Source organism: Camarhynchus parvulus, unplaced genomic scaffold (assembly GCF_901933205.1).
Source record: "Camarhynchus parvulus unplaced genomic scaffold, STF_HiC, whole genome shotgun sequence".
NCBI classification, from domain to species: Eukaryota; Metazoa; Chordata; class Aves; order Passeriformes; family Thraupidae; genus Camarhynchus; species Camarhynchus parvulus.
The window spans coordinates 559-16,795 of NW_022148575.1; the positions used below are offsets into that span (position 1 = coordinate 559).

At 51.0% G+C, this 16,237-nt stretch overlaps 1 protein-coding gene across 1 annotated transcript; it reads right to left on the reverse strand.

Annotated features, from left to right (window-relative positions):
* Positions 1-990: 990 nt before the first annotated feature.
* Positions 991-12,343, reverse strand: HAUS5 (HAUS augmin like complex subunit 5). The gene is made up of 12 exons (XM_030970677.1): positions 12,236-12,343; positions 11,513-11,575; positions 10,791-10,823; positions 10,524-10,548; positions 9,840-9,960; positions 8,479-8,617; positions 7,669-7,732; positions 6,589-6,650; positions 6,453-6,510; positions 6,302-6,372; positions 4,391-4,454; positions 991-1,131 (listed from the first exon to the last, which is right to left on the reverse strand). The coding sequence occupies exons 1-12, from the start codon at positions 12,319-12,321 to the stop codon at positions 1,006-1,008; spliced, it is 912 nt and encodes a 303-aa protein (XP_030826537.1). The 5' UTR covers positions 12,322-12,343; the 3' UTR covers positions 991-1,005.
* Between the last annotated feature and the right edge of the window lie 3,894 nt (positions 12,344-16,237).

Below are 16,237 nucleotides of genomic sequence, written 5' to 3' on the forward strand. Positions count from 1 at the left end.
GATGTTTTAGAGGTAGTTTAGGACAATTTTGAGGTAATTTACGATATTTTGGGATCATTTAGGATAATTTAGGATAATTCAGAGATCATTTAGGATACTTTAGGATATTTCAGAGGTAATTTAGGATATTTTAGAGCTAATTTAGAACATTTTGGGATGTTTTACAGGTAATTTAGGATATTTTAGAGCTAATTTAGGATAATTTAGGAGATTTTGGGATATTTTAGAGATAATTTAGGATATTTTAGAGGTAATTTGGGATATCTTAAGAGAATTTGGAATATTTTAGAGATAACTGAGAATATTTCAGAGAGAATTTAGGATATTTTGGGATAATTTAGAGGTAATTTAGGATAATTTAGAGGTAATTTAGGATATTTTAAGAGAATTTAGGGTATTTTAGAGGTAATTTAGGATAATTTAGGATATTTTAGAAATAATTTAGGACATTTTGGGGTAATTCAGGATAATTTAGAGGTAATTTAGAATATCTTAGAGGTAATTTAGAGATAATTTTGGGATATTTTAGAGGTAATTTGGGATATTCTGGGATAATTTAGGATATTTTCGAGACAATTTAGGTTAATTTAGGGTATTTTGGGATGTTTTAGAGGTGATTTAGGACAATTTCGAGGTAATTTCAGATATTTTGGGATCATTTAGGACATTTTAGAGGTAATTTAGAATAATTTAGAGATCATTTAGGATACTTTAGGATATTTCAGAGGTCATTTAGGATATTTTAGAGGTAATTCAGAACGTTTTTGGATATTTTAAAGATAACTTAGAACGTTCTGGGATGTTTTCGAGGTAATTTAGGACAATTTAGGATAATTTAGAGATCATTTAGGATACTTTAGGATATTTCAGAGGTCATTTAGGATATTTCAGAGGTAATTCAGAACGTTTTTGGATATTTTAAAGATAATTTAGAACGTTCTGGGATGTTTTCGAGGTAGTTCAGGACAATTTGGGACATTTGGGGCCCTGTGGGTGCCTCTGGGCTCACCTGGCGGTTCCCTGGCCCCTCCCCCGCTGCAGGTGCGTGCTCAGGCGCCGCCTCAGCCGGGCCAGGTGGGCCAGGAGGGGGGGCAGCGCCGCCCACACCCCCCCAACGGCGCCCCAGCGCTCCTGGGGAGCCCGGAAACGGGATCGGGGCACCGAAAACCCCAAAACGCACCCCGAAAACCCCAAAATGCACCCCGAAAACCCCAAAACGCACCCCGAAAACCCCAAAACGCACCCCGAAAACGGGATCGGGGGCACCGAAAACCCCAAAATGCACCCCGAAAACCCCAAAACGCGCCCCGAAAACGGGATCGGGGGCACCGAAAACCCCAAAATGCACCCTGAAAACCCCAAAATCCACCCCGAAAACGGGATCGGGGGCACCGAAAACCCCAAAATGCACCCTGAAAACCCCAAAATCCACCCCGAAAACGGGATCGGGGGCACCGAAAACCCCAAAACCCACCCCCAAAAATGGGATCGGGGGCACCGAAAACCCCAAAATGCACCCCCAAAACCCCAAAACCCACCCCGAAAACCCCAAAACCCACCCCAAAAACCCCAAAATTCACCCCGAAAACCCCAAAATCCACCCCAAAAACCCAAAATCCACCCCAAAAGCCCAAAATCCACCCCAAAAACCCAAAATCCACCCCAAAAACCCAAAATTCCACCCCAAAAACCCAAAATCCACCCCAAAAACCCAAAATTCCACCCCAAAAACCCCAAATCCACCCCAAAAACCCAAAATCCACCCCAAAAACCCAAAATCCACCCCAAAAACCCAAAATCCACCCCAAAAACCCCAGAATTTCACCCCAAAAACCCCATCTCTCCCCCCAAAAAACCCAAATGCACCCCAAAAACAGCTGAGGAACCCCAAAAATGGACTCGGGGAGCCCCCAAAAACCCAAAATCCACCCCAAAACCACATCAGGGACCCTGAAAATGAACTCGGAAACTCCCCAAACCCCAAAATTCCACCCCAAATCCACCCCAAAAACCCTCAAATCCAGCCCAAAACCACCTCAGGGACCCTGAAAAGCAACTCGGGGAGACCTAAACCCCAAAATTCACCCCAAAAATGAGCTCAGAAACCCCAAAAACCCCAAAATCCATCCCAGAAACCCCCAAAATCCACCCCAAAAACCCAAAATCCACCCCAAAAACCCAAAATCCACCCCAAAAACCCCAAATCCACCCCAAAAACCCAAAATCCACCCCAAAAACCCAAAATCCACCCCAAAAACCCAAAATCCACCCCAAAAACCCAAAATTCACCCCCAAACCCCCAAATCCACCCCAAAAATGGACTCGGGGAGCAGAACAATCCCCCAAATCCACCCCAGAAACTCCAAAATCCACCCCAAAACCACCTCAGGGACCCCAAAAATCAACTCGGGGAGACCAAAAACCCCAAAATCCGTCCCAGAAATGAGCGCAAAAATCCCAAAATTCACCCCAAAAACCCCAAATCCACCCCAAAAACCCCAAAATCCACCCCAAAAACCCCAAATCCACCCCAAAAATGAACTCAGAAACCCCAAAAACCCCAAAACCACCCGAAAACCACCAAAATTCCACCCCAAAAACCCCCAAATCCACCCCAAAAACCCAAAATCCACCCCAAAAACCCAAAATCCACCCCAAAAACCCAAAATCCACCCCGAAAACCCCAGAATTTCACCCCAAAAACCCCATCTCCCCCCCCAAAAAAACCCAAATGCACCCCAAAAACAGCTGAGGAACCCCAAAAATGGACTCGGGGAGCCCCCAAAAACCCAAAATCCACCCCAAAACCACATCAGGGACCCTGAAAATGAACTCGGAAACTCCCCAAACCCCAAAATTCCACCCCAAATCCACCCCAAAAACCCTCAAATCCAGCCCAAAACCACCTCAGGGACCCTGAAAAGCAACTCGGGGAGACCAAAACCCCAAAATTCACCCCAAAAATGAGCTCAGAAACCCCAAAAACCCCAAAATCCATCCCAGAAACCCCCAAAATCCACCCCAAAACCCAAAATCCACCCCAAAAACCCAAAATCCACCCCAAAAACCCAAAATCCACCCCAAAAACCCCAAAATCCACCCCAAAAACCCAAAATCCACCCCAAAAACCCAAAATCCACCCCAAAAACCCAAAATTCACCCCAAAAATGGACTCGGGGAGCAGAACAATCCCCCAAATCCACCCCAGAAACTCCAAAATCCACCCCAAAACCACCTCAGGGACCCCAAAAATTGACTGGGGGAGACCAAAAACCCCAAAATCCACCCCAGAAATGCACTCAGAAAGCCCAAAAACCCCAAAATTCACCCCAAAAATCCAAAATCCACCCCAAAAATCCACCCTGAAAATGGACTCAGAGAGCACAAAAACCCCAAAATCCACCCCAAAACCCCAAAATCCACCCGAAAACCACCTCAGGGACCCCAAAAATCAACCCGGGGAGACCAAAAACCCCAAAATCCGTCCCAGAAATGAGCGCAAAAATCCCAAAACTCACCCCAAAAACCCCAAATCCACCCCAAAAATGAGCTCAGAAACCCCAAAAACCCCAAAATTCCACCCCACAAATTCTAAAATCCACCCCAAAACCATCTTGGGGACCCCAAAAATTGACTCGGGGACACCAAAAACCCCAAAGTTCCACCCCAAAAATCATCTTGGAAACACCAAATCCCCCAAAACCACCCCAAAAATGAGCTCAGGAACCCCAAAAACCCCAAATCCACCCCAAAATCAGTGGAGGAACCCCAAAAACACCTCAGGGACCCCAAAACCGCCCAATCCATCCCAAAAATGAATTTGGGGATCCCAAAAACCCCAAATTTACCTCAGAATCCCAAAAAACCTCCAGAATCCCCCCAAAATCCCAAATGTCCCCCCAAAATTTCCCAAAATCGCCCAAAAATCTTCTGAAGATCCCCCAGAACCCCAAAATTCCCCCAAAATCCCAAAATCCCAAATCCAGACCCAAAAAAACCCCAAAATAACCCCCAAGTGCCCCAAAATCCCAAATTTCCCCCCAAAATCCCCAATTGCCCCTAAAATCCAAAATCCCGACCCAAAAATCTCCAAAATCCCAAATCCTCACCCGAAATTTCCCCCGAATCCCCCCCAAAATCCCGACCCCAAAATCCCAAATCCCAACACACAAAATCCCCAAAAATCCCCACAAAAATCCCCAAAATCTGAAATCCCGATCCCAAACATCCCCAAAACCCCCAAAAATCCCCCAAAATCCCCCAAATCCCAAATTTTGTCCCAAAAAGCCCCAAATTCCCAAATTTTATCCCCCAAAAGCCCCAAAATCCCAAATTTTGTCCCCAAAACCCCCAATTTGGACCCCACCCCCCAATTCCCCTCCCCCCTCACCTGCAGGAGGCTCCTAAGGGTGGGCGGGGCTTCAGCCGAGGGGGCGGGGCCAGCCAGGAGAGCTCTGTGATTGACAGGAGTGAGGCCACGCCCCCAGAGCTCCCAAAAAACCCTCGGGGACCCAAAATGTCCCAAAAACCCCAAAATGTCCGAAAAACCCCAAATCCCCGCCCACCCCTTTAAGCCCCACCCACCCCTTTAAGCCCTGCCCACCCAGTTAGGCCCCACCCTTCAGTTTAAGCCCCACCCACCCCTTTAAGACCCATGCATTTAAGCCACACCCACCTATTTAAGCCCCACCCTTCAAGAGCCCCACCCACCCCCTTAAGCCCCACCCATCCTTTTAGGCCCCACCCACCCCTTTAAGCCCCACCCACCCGCTTAGGCCCCGCCCTTCAGCTTAAGCCCCACCCACCCTTTTAAGCCCTACCCAATCTCTTTCATTCCACACCCATTGCTTTAAGCCACACCCACCCACTTAGGCCCCACCCACTCCATTATGCTCCACCTACTCACCTAGGCACTGCCTGTACCTCGAAGCCCCTGCCCACCCATCAAGCCCCCACCCACCTTTTTTTATGCCCCAGTCATTTCAGCCCCACCCACCCCTTTAAGCCCCACCCACTCTTTTTAAGCCCCACCCATCACTTTTAGCCACACCCACCCCTCTAAGTTCCACTGACTCTTTTAAGCCACGCCTACCTCCTTAAGCCCCACCCACACCACTAAGCCACACCCATGCCTTTAGGCCCCACCCACATCTTTAAGCCCCACCCACCATTTTAAGCCCCACCCAGCCCTTTTGGACACACCCACCACTTTAAGCTCCACCTACTCATTATACTCATTTAATGCCCACCCACCCCTTTAAGCCCCACCCACTGCTTAGTCACACCACCCCTGTAAGCTCCACCCATTCCTTTAAGCCACACCCACCCCTTTAAGTCCCACCCATTCTGTTAAGCCCCACCCATCCCTCCTAGTCACACCCACTCCTCTAAGCTCCACCCACTATTTTAAGCCCCACCCCCTTAAGCCCCACCTACCCTTTTTAGTCACACCACCCCTGTAAGCACCACCCACTCTTTTAAGCCACACCCACTCTGTTATGCCCCACCCATCCCTTCTAGTCACACCCACTCCTCTAAGCTCCACCCACTATTTTAAGCCCCACCCCCTTTAGCCCCACCCATCCTTTTTAGTCACACCACCCCTGTAAGCACCACCCACTCTTTTAAGCCACACCCACTCTGTTAAGCCCCACCCATCCCTTCTAGTCACACCCACTCCTCTAAGCTCCACCCACTATTTTAGGCCCCACCCACCCCCTTAAGCCCCATCCACCCCTTTAAGCCACACCCACTCTGTTAAGCCCCACCCATTTTAAGCCCCACCCATACCTTCTAGTCACACCCACCCCTCTAAGCTCCACCCACTATTTTAAGCCACACCCACCCCCTTAAGCCCCACTCACCCATTTAAGCCACATCAATTCTGTTAAGCGCCACCCACTTTAAGCTCCACCCAGCCCTTTTGGACACACCCACCACTTTAAGCCCCACCTACTTATTTTACTCATTTAATCCCCACCCACTCCTTTAAGCCCCACCCACTCCCTTAAGCCGCACCCACTCCATTTAGTCACACCACCCCTGTAAGCTCCACCCATTCTTTTAAGCCACACCCACCTCCTTAAGCCCCACCCACTGTTAAGCCCCACCCATTCCTTCTAGTCACACCCACCCCTCTAAGCCCCACCCACTATTTTAGGCCCCACCCACCCCCTTAAGCCCCACCCACCCATTCAAGCCCCACCCACCCCTTCAAGCCACACCCACTCTGGTAAGCCCCACCCATTTTAAGCCCCACCCATCCCTTCTAGACACACCCACCCCACTAAGCCCCACCCACCTGGTGCTGTGATTGGCCAGGGCCTCCAGCGCCCAGAGCACCGCCCCCGGGCTGTGGCCAATCAGCACGGCCTGCAGGGGGCGCCAAGCGTCAGGGCAGGGGGTGGGGCCTGAACGCAGCCACGCCCCCTTCCCCAGCAAGCCACACCCACCTCAGCCTGTTCCAGCCAATCCGGAGCCTCCTGGGCCTTCCCGGGGTGATTGGCAGCTCTGGGGTGGATTAATTAGCTGGTTAATCGATTAATTAGAGGGTTAATTAGTAGCTAATGAGGAAGGGGTGTGGCTTACCTGTGTGGGCGTGGCCTCCGGAGCTCCGCCTCCCTGGCCTTGCACAGGGCCTTGATTGACACCTGGGGAGAGGGAGGGGCTTGGGGGGTCGGGGGGGAGTTTTGGGCGGATTGGGGATTTTTGGGGGGATTTGGGGGGATTTGGGCTGATTGGGGATTTTTGGGGAGTTTTGGGGGGATTTGGGGAGTTTTGGGCGGATTGGGGATTTTTGGGGGGATTTGGGGGGATTTGGGGAGTTTTGGGGGGATTTGGGGAGTTTGGGGGGGGATTTGGGGATTTTTGGGGGAACTCCAGGAAAGATTTTGGGAGGATTTGGGATTTTTGAGGGTCCAGGGAAGATTCTGGGAGAGATTTTGCGGCAACTGGAAAGAATTTTGGGGAAAATTGATATTTTAGGGTTTTTTTGGGCCATCCAAAAAAGATTTTAAAGGCTTTTTGGGCAGATTTGGGATTTTCGGGATTTTTCTTTTTTATTTTGGGGCAATTTTGGGGATTTTTTGGGAGATTTTGGGGCAGCTTTTGGGATTTTTTGGGGGAACATTTGAGATTTTTTTTTTATTTTGGGGAAATTTTTGGGATTTTTTTGGGGAATTTTGGGGATTTTTTGGTGGGTTTTAGGGGAATTTTGGGGATTTTTGGGATTTTGGGGAATTTTGGGGTTTCTTTTGGGGAATTTGGGGGAAATTTGGGGGATTTCTTTGGGGGATTTTGGGGAATTTTTTTTATTTTGGGAGAATTTTTGGGACTTTTGGGGGATTTGGGGGGAATTTTGGGGGTTTTTTGGGGGGTTTAGGAGAATTTTGGGGATTTTTTGGAAGATCTTGGGGGACTTTTGGGGATTTTTTTGAGAGAATTTTGGGGGGATTTTGGGGAATTTTTGGGATTTTTTGGGGGGCATTTTCAGGGAATTTTTGGATTTCTTTTTAATTTTGGGGGATTTTTGGGGATTTTTAGCAATATTTCAGATTTTAGGTGCATTTGGGAAGAATTTAAGGGGTCCAGGGGAGATTTGGGATTTTGGGGGTGGGGATTTTAGGGGTGCCCAGGCCCCGCCCACCATGCCAGGCCCCGCCCACTCACCAGCACTTCCGGCTCCGCCCCCGAGGCCAAGATGGCTGACAGCTCCGCCCGGCTCGGGCCCGGCCTGAGGGGAGGGGACCAAAAACCCCTGAAAATCCCCAAAATCTCCTCAAATCCCCAAAATCTCCTCAAAATCCCCCAAAAATCTCCTCAAAATCGCTTTAAACCCCCCCCACAGAAGAATCTCCTCAGGGACCCCAAAATCCCCAAATTTCCCCTCAGAAATCCCCCAAAATCTCCTCCAAATTTCCTCCAAATCCCAAAATTCCCAGCAGGGACCCCAAAATTGCCTCAAAATTCTCCAAAACCCCTCAAATTCTCCCCAGAAATCCCCAAAGAACCAAAAATCGCAGCACAAACCCCAAAATTCCCTCAAATTCCCCCACAATCCCGTCAGGAACCCAAAATCTCCTCAAATTCCCCCCAAAATCCCCTCAAATTCCCCCAAAATCCCCTAAAATTCCCCCAAAATCCCCTAAAATTCCCCAAAATTCCCTCAAATTCACCCAAAAATTTCCCCAAATCCCCCCAAAATCCCCTGAAATTCCCCAAAATCCCCCCAAATTCTGCCAAAATTCCTCAAAAATCCCCTAAAATTTCCCTAAAATTTGCCTCAATTTCCCCAAAATCCCCTCAAATTCCCCCAAAATCCCCTCAAATCCCCCAAAATCCCCCCCAAATCCCCTTCAGGAACCCAAAATCCCCAAATCCCCTCAGGGCTGCCAAAATTTCCCCCTTTGCCCATATAAGGAAACCCCACCAAGCCCCGCCCCCGTTAGGCCCCGCCCCCGTTAGGCCCCGCCCCTTTACCTTTTATGGCGCGCCCTCAGCGCCCCCTCGTGGCCGGCCCGCAGCCCTGCAGGGCCCGGCTCCACCCCCAGCAGCCGAAGCTCCGCCCCTCGCCGAAGCTCCGCCCACCGCCGGCTGTGCCCCTCCCCCAGGGCGGCCTCTGAAGGGGGAAAGGGGGGAGGGGACCCCGAAATTGGGGTCAGGACCCCGAAATTGGGGTTTGGGGGGGGTCAGGGAGCCCAGAATCGGGGTGGGGATCCCAAAATTGGGGTTTGGGGGGGCCAGGGATCCCAAAAATGGGGAAGGAAACCAAAAATTTGGGGGTGGGGACCCCAAAGTTGGGGTTTAGGGGGGGTCAGGGAGCCCAAAATTGGGGTGGGGGACGCCAAATTCGGTGTAGGAAGGGTCCTGGGACCCCAAAATTGGTTTGGGGACCTCAAATTTGGGGCTTGGGGGGGGCAGGAGATCCCAAATTTGGGGTGGGGACACGAAAATTGGGGTTTGGGGGGTCAGGGAGCCCAGAATTGGGGTCAGGATCCCAAAATTGGGGTTTGGGGGGGGTCAGGGAGCCCAAAAATGGGGAAGGAACCCCAAAATTTGGGGTTTTGGGGGTTCAGGGACCCCAAAATTGGGGTTTGGGGAATCCTGGGAGCCCAAAAATGGGGGAAGAACCCAAAACTTTGGGGGTCAGGGACCCCAAATTTGGGTTTTGGGGGGATCAGAGACCCTAAGAATGGGGAAGGAACCCCAAAATTTGGGGTTTTGGAGGCTCAGGGACCCCAAAATTGGGGTTTGGGGGGGTCAGGGACCCCAAAATTGGGGTTTGGGGGTCCTGGGATCCCAAATTTGGGTTTGGGGACCCCAGATTTAGGGGTGGGGACCTCAAAATTGGGGTTTGGGGGGAGTCAGGGACCCCAACATTGGGCTTTGGGGGGTCAGGGACCCTAAAAATGGGGAAGGAATCCCAAAATTGGGGTTTTGGGGGTTCAGGGACCCCAACATTGGGCTTTGGGGGATCGTGGGAGGCCAAAAATGGGTGAGGAACCCAAAAATTTGGGGGTGGAGATGCCAAAATTGGGGTTTGGGAAGGGTCAGGAACCCCAAATTTGGAGAAGGGAACCCCAAAATTGGGGTTTGAGTTAATCAGGGACCCCAAAATTGGGGTTTAGGGACATCACAGGACCCTAAACTTGGGGTGGAGACCCCAAAAACTTGGATTTAGTGGGACTTGGAACCCTAAGAACTTAGGGGGACCCCAAAACTGGGGTTTATGGGACCCCAAAATGGGGGGGACCCCAAAGGTTGGGGGGTGGGGAGACCCCACAATGGGGTTTGGAGGGTAGGAACCTTTGTGCGGGTGCGGCGTTTCCGGCCGGACTCACCGAGGCGCTGCGCCGTTTCCTGTGCGTCCGCAATGGCGTCCCCCAGGCCCTGCAGCTCCTTCCGGAGCCGCGCCGCGCATGCGCGCAGCGCCCCCTGCTGGCTCGGAGGAGCCGGAGCGGCCTGCGGCGAAAACGCGGCCCCAAATCCGCCCAAATTCACCCCAAAATTCACCCCAATCCCCCTGAGAGTGTGCCCAACCCCCTCACGATTCCCAAAACTCCCAAAGTTTGGGGAAAAATCCCATAAAAAACCCCAAAATTCCACAGAAATGAGGCTCAAAATGGACCCCAAATCCGCCCACATTCAGCCCAATCTCCCTCAGATTGTCCCCAGCGCCCTCACGACACGCAAAACTCCCAAAGAAACGGAAAAAAAAACCCCCAAAATCCTATAAAAATGAGGCTCAAGATTTATAGGAGACTCCAATTTTGGGAAATCTCCACAAATTTTGGGTGAATTGCCCAAATCTCCCCCCCACTCACATTGAGGAACCCCCAAATTTTGAAAGAGGCCCCAAAAACCCCAAAATCGGCTGAGATCCCTTAAGACCCCCCAAATTTTAGGAACACCCCAAAATCGGGGAAATGCTTTAAAATGTTTCCCCAAATCTGAGGGAAATCACCCCAAATTTTGAGTTTCCCACCCCAAATCCCTCTCCCCCCAGGTTTTGGGGTCCCCCTCACCTGCAGCTCCTGCAGGTGCCCATACCTGAACCCCGAGTTAAGGAACAATTGTGGCATCCCCACAAAAATCTCCTCTCAAATTTTTGGGGTGAACCCCCAAATTTCGGCACCCCCACCCCCCAATTTTTGGAATCCCCCCCATTGATTTTGTGCCTCCAAAACCTTTGGGAGCCCCCAATTTTGAGCTCCCCTTCAAATTTTGGGGTCCCCCCAATTTTTCCTCTCCAGGAGCCCCCAAATTTTTGGGAACCCCCAAATTTCGGATACCAGCGCAGGTTTCCCCGAATCTTCTTCACGTTCCTGTGGGGACACCCCGAAAATTCCGTGAGGGGAGATCCGGAACAAAAAGGGCGGGAAAGGGGCGCGGGGCATGATGGGAGCTGTAGGCTCGGCTAGAACGAAACTCAATGGGGCGCGGGGGATGATGGGAGCTGTAGGCTCGGCTATACTAAAACTCAATGGGGCGCGGGGGATGATGGGAGCTGTAGGCTCGGCTATACTAAAACCCAATGGGGCGCGGGGGATGATGGGAGCTGTAGGCTCGGCTATACTAAAACCCAATGGGGCGCGGGGGATGATGGGAGCTGTAGGCTCGGCTATAATAAAACCCAATGGGGCGCGGGGGATGATGGGAGCTGTAGGCTCGGCTATAATAAAACTCAATGGGGCGCGGGGGATGATGGGAGCTGTAGGCTCGGCTATACTAAAACTCAATGGGGCGCGGGGGATGATGGGAGCTGTAGGCTCGGCTATACTAAAACCCAATGGGGCGCGGGGGATGATGGGAGCTGTAGGCTCGGCTATAATAAAACTCAATAGGGCGCGGGGGATGATGGGAGTTGTATGCGCGCATCCAATGGAGCCCAATGGGTGTCGCGGGGCATGATACGAGCTGTAGTCCTGGAAAGGTCTCCCCACCCCTAAATTTTGGGGTCCCCTTTCCAATTTTTGGGGTTTTTTCACCCCTGAATGTTGGGGTTCCCCCTCACCGTTGGTTCCGGACGTGGCGGGTCACGTAATCCCACACGGGGGCTGTGGGGCCGGAGCAGAGCCTGGAGAGGAGGGAATTGGGGCACCCCAAAATTTGGGGGGTGACCATAAAATTCACCCAGGACCCCCAAAACTTCCCAAAGGGATTCCAAAACCCATCAAGGAGTCCGAAAATCACCCCCAGGAACCCCCAGATCCACTCAGGATGCCCTAAGAGGGACCCCAAAATCTCTCAAGGACCCCTCAGTGGGACCCCAAAATCTCCCCATGATCCTAAAAAGGGACCCCAAAACTCCCTCAGGATCCCCCAAGTCCTTAAAATTCCCCAGGACCCTCCAAAGGGACCCAAAAATCCCCCCAGGACTCCTCAAAACATCGCCAGGACCCTTCAAAGGGACCCCAAACCCCGTCAGGACCCTCCAAGGGACCCCAAAATCCCCCAGGACCCCCCAGAACCCCCAGGACCCTCCAAGGTGACCCCAAAATCCCCTCAGGCCACCCCAAACCCCGCCCGGACTCTGCACAGGGACTCCAAACCGCCTCAGCCCCCCAAAACCCCCTCAGGACCCTCCAAAGGGACCCCAAACCCCCCCAGGCCACCCCAAATTCCCGCCCTCCCCTGACGGAGCCCTCAGGGGGGTTCCCACCCCCGGCCCCCCGAAACCCCCCGGCCCCTCCCCGCCTCAGGGGGGTCCCCAGGAGGGTCCCTGGGTGGTGCCGACCTGCGGAGGGCGGCCGGGGAGGGGGCGGCGGAGGGCGGCAGCTCCATCTCCTCCCGGAGCCAGCGCCCCAGAGCCTCCGCCATCATGGCCGGGGGGCTCTGAGGGGGAGCGAAAAAGCGCGGGAAAAGCGCCGCGGGGCAGCACGGGAGTTGTAGTGCGGGAGGGGCGGGGCCTGCAATGACGGGCTATGGGGGCGCGGGGCATGACGGGAGTTGTAGGCGAATAACTGGGGAGCAGGGGTACGCGAGTGATAATGAGAATGGTAGGCGCGGCTGTAATGATTCTTATTGGGGCGCGAGGGTTGATGGGAGTTGTATGCGCGTTTGTAATGGGGCTCTAAGGGTTACAACGATTCCTTACGGGGCGCCGGGGCTGATGGGAGTTGTATGCGTGTTTGTAATGGGGCTCTATGGGCGTCGCGAAGCATGATGGGAGCTGTAGTCCAGGCAGTTGCTCGAACGGGAAACTTGGGGGTCTGGGGGCACTTGGGGGTCCTAAGTGCCACTTGTGGGCCAGAGGGGCCATTTAAGGGATCCTCAAAAGGCACCTGAGGGGAACTTGAGGGGCTCTACTGGGCCTCTGTGGGGCGCGGGGGATGATGGGAGTTGTAGACCCTGGGCAGCATGGGAATTGTAGGCGGCGCAGACCGAGGGTCCGTAGGCCGGGGGGAAGGTTTAGGGGGACACCAGCGCCTCCGTGAGGACCCTTGGGGGTCTTGAGTGGGTGCTGGGGCGGATCTTAGGAATCCTGGGGAGCATCCGGGGGTCCGGGGGGGCAGTTCATGGGCAACTTTGGGTTTGGGGGAACATTTGGGGAACATTTGGGGGCGTGTACAGGACACTCTGGATGTGTAGGCCCGGCTTCCATTAAACGCTACGGGGCCGCGGGGCATGACGGGAGTCATAGGCTTTGCAGCCCCCATTGACAGTATATGGGGCCGAAGGGCACGACGGGAGTTGTAGGCCCCGCTTCAATGCCGCTCTAAGGAGCCGCGAGGCATGACGGGAGCGGTAGTCCAGCATTTAATAGCTCTCTATGGAGCCGCGAGGCATGACGGGAGTTGTAGTCAAATCGCCAAAATGGCGCGGCCTGGAGGTACCGCCTTCAAGGCCGCTGATTGGCTGCAAGCTTTGATTGGCAGACGCGTCGACCAATGGTAGGTGGCGCCGGCGGAAGGCGGGAAGCGGCGGCTCCTGAGGGCGGCGGTGAGGGGGGGGAGGGGGCGCGGATTTTGGGGGGAATTGAGGCGATTTTGGGGCAATTTGGGGGGAATTTTGGGGGATTTGGGGATCGCTGATGAGCCCCCCACCCCTGCCAGGCCCCAGAGACGCGTCCGGAGCCGCCATGGCCGCCAAGGTGAAGGTGGAGAAGCCAGGTGAGCCCCAAAAACCCCGAAAACCGCCCCAAAAATCCCCCAAAAACCTCACAAATCCCACTCGGGACCCCCCAAAATTCCTCAAATCCCCTCAGGAATCGCTCAATTCCCAACAGTTTCCCCGAATTTACCCCAAATTCCCCAAATATTCCCGAATTTCCACCCAAAATTCCCCAGAATTCCTCCCGGACTCCCTCAGAACCCCCAAATCTCGAATTTTCTCCCAAATTTTTCTAAAACCCCTTCCAGGACCCTCAGATTTCTCCCAAATTTCCCAAATTCCTGGAGCCGGACCCAAAAATTCACCAAAAAATCCCCAAAATTCCGAAGTTTTTTTTTTTTTACCGGAGCTGGAGCCGCAAATTCCCAAAAATTCCCCCCAAAATCCCGAGTGAAACCCAAAAATTCCATTTGAATTCCCCAAATCTCCCCCGAAATCCCAACAACAACCCCAAAATTGCCCCGAAAATTCCCCAAATCCCCTCAAAATGCCTTAAATTCCCAATTAAAACCCCAAAATTCCCAATTAAAACCCCAAAATTCCTCTTTAAACCCCAAAAATTCCTTTTTAAACCCCCAAATCCCCTCCAGGACCCCAAAATTTTTTTAAAAATCCTCAAAAAATCCCCAAAGATCCCAAATTTCCCGGAACTAGACCCTCAAATCGTCCAAAAAATCCCCAAAGTTCCCCAAAATTGCCCAAAAAATCCCCCAAATTCCCCCAAAATTCGCTAAAAATCGACCAAATCTCATCCAGGATCCCCGAGATTTAAAAATAATTCAAAAAAAAATCCTCAAAACTCCTGAATTTCCCAAAAATTCCCCCAAAATTCCCAAAACTCCCCGAAATTCCTTCCAAAAATCCCCCAAAAATTCCCAAAATTCACCCCAAATCCCCTCAAAACTCCCCTAAAAATTCCCTTTCAAAAAATCACAGAAATTGAATTTTAAAAATTCCACAAAATTTCTCCCAAAAATCCGAAAAATTCCCGAAAAATCCCCCAAATTGCCCCCAAAATTCCCAAATTTCAACCTCAAAAAATCCCCTTGAGAACCCCAAGGCCCCACTGAACCCCCAAAACCGCCCCAAATTTCCCCAAAATTTCAATTTCAACCCCTCAACTTCCCCACAATTCGGGATTTTCCCAGAGCTGGACCCCCCAAAATTCCCCAAAATCCTCAAAATTTCCCAAAAAATCCCCAAAATTCCCCCAAAATCTCTTCCAAAAATCTCAAAAATTCCCCAAAAATCCCAACTTTCTCCCCAAAATTTGCCATTTCCAGCCTCAAAATTCTAAAAAAAATCCCTAAAATTCCCAAAAAGTCCCCAAAATTCCCCAAAATTTCCGCAAAATCCCCAAAAATGCCAAATTTCCCCCCAAAAATTCCCATTTCAAGCCCTAAAATTCCCAAAGCTTCCCTAAAAATCCCCAAATTCCCCCCAAAAAAACCCCAAAATTCCCAAATTTCCCAGAGCTGCCGCCCGGAGCCCCCAAAAATCCTCAAAATTCCACCAAAAAATCCCCAAAATTCCCCAAAATCCCTTGCAGCACTTCCAAAAGAATCCCAAAGTTTCCAAATTCCTCAAAATCCTCAGAAATCCCCCCAAAAATTCCCAAAAAAATTCCCAAAATTCCAAAAATCCCCAAAATGCACAACTCCTCCTAAAACTCCCGAAAATTCCCCAAAAAATCCCCCAAAATCCTCAAAATTTCCCAAAATCTTCCCCAAAATCTCTTCCAAAAATCTCAAAAATTCCCCAAAAATCCCAGCTTTCTCCCCAAAATTTCCCATTGAAGCCTCAGAATTCCAGAAAAATCCCCCAAAATTGCAAAATTCCCCAAAATCCCCAACATTCCCAAAAAAATCCCCCAAAATTCCCAAATTTCCCCCCAAATTTCCCCCAAATCCCCAAATTTCCCCCAAATTCCCCTAAAACTCCCAAAAATTCCTCCAAAAATTCCCCAAATTCCCCCAAAAATCCCCAAAATTCCCATTTCAACCCCCAAATTTCTCTTAAAACTTCCGAAAATTCCCCCAAAAAATTCCCCCCAAAAAATCCCAAATTTCCCCAAAATTCCCCAATTTGCCCAAAATTTCCCAAAAAATCCCAAATCGCCCCAATTCCCAGAGCTGTCCCCCAGCGCCACCTGGAGCCCCCAAAAAATCCTCAAATTTCCCCCAAAATTCCCAAATTTCCCCCAAAAGTCCCCAAAAAATCCCCAAAATTCCCAAATTTCCCCCAAATTTCTCCTAAAACTCCCCAAAATTCCCAAAAAAATCCCCCAAAATTCCCAAAATTCCCCCCAAATTCCCCCAAAATTTCCCAAATTTCCAAAAAAAATCCCCCAAATTCCCCAAAAACTCCCCAAAATTCCCCCCAAAAAATCCCCAAAATTCCCATTTCAAGCCCCAAATTCCTCCTAAACCTTCCGAAAATTCCCCCAAAAAATCCCAAATTTCCCCCAAATTCCCCTAAAACTCCCAAAAATTCCTCCAAAAATTCCCCAAATTCCCCCCAAAATCCCCCAAAATTCCCATTTTCAACCCCCAAATTTCTCTTAAAACTTCCGAAAATTCCCCAAAATCCCAGAATTTCCCCAAATTTCCCCCAAAATCTCTCCAAA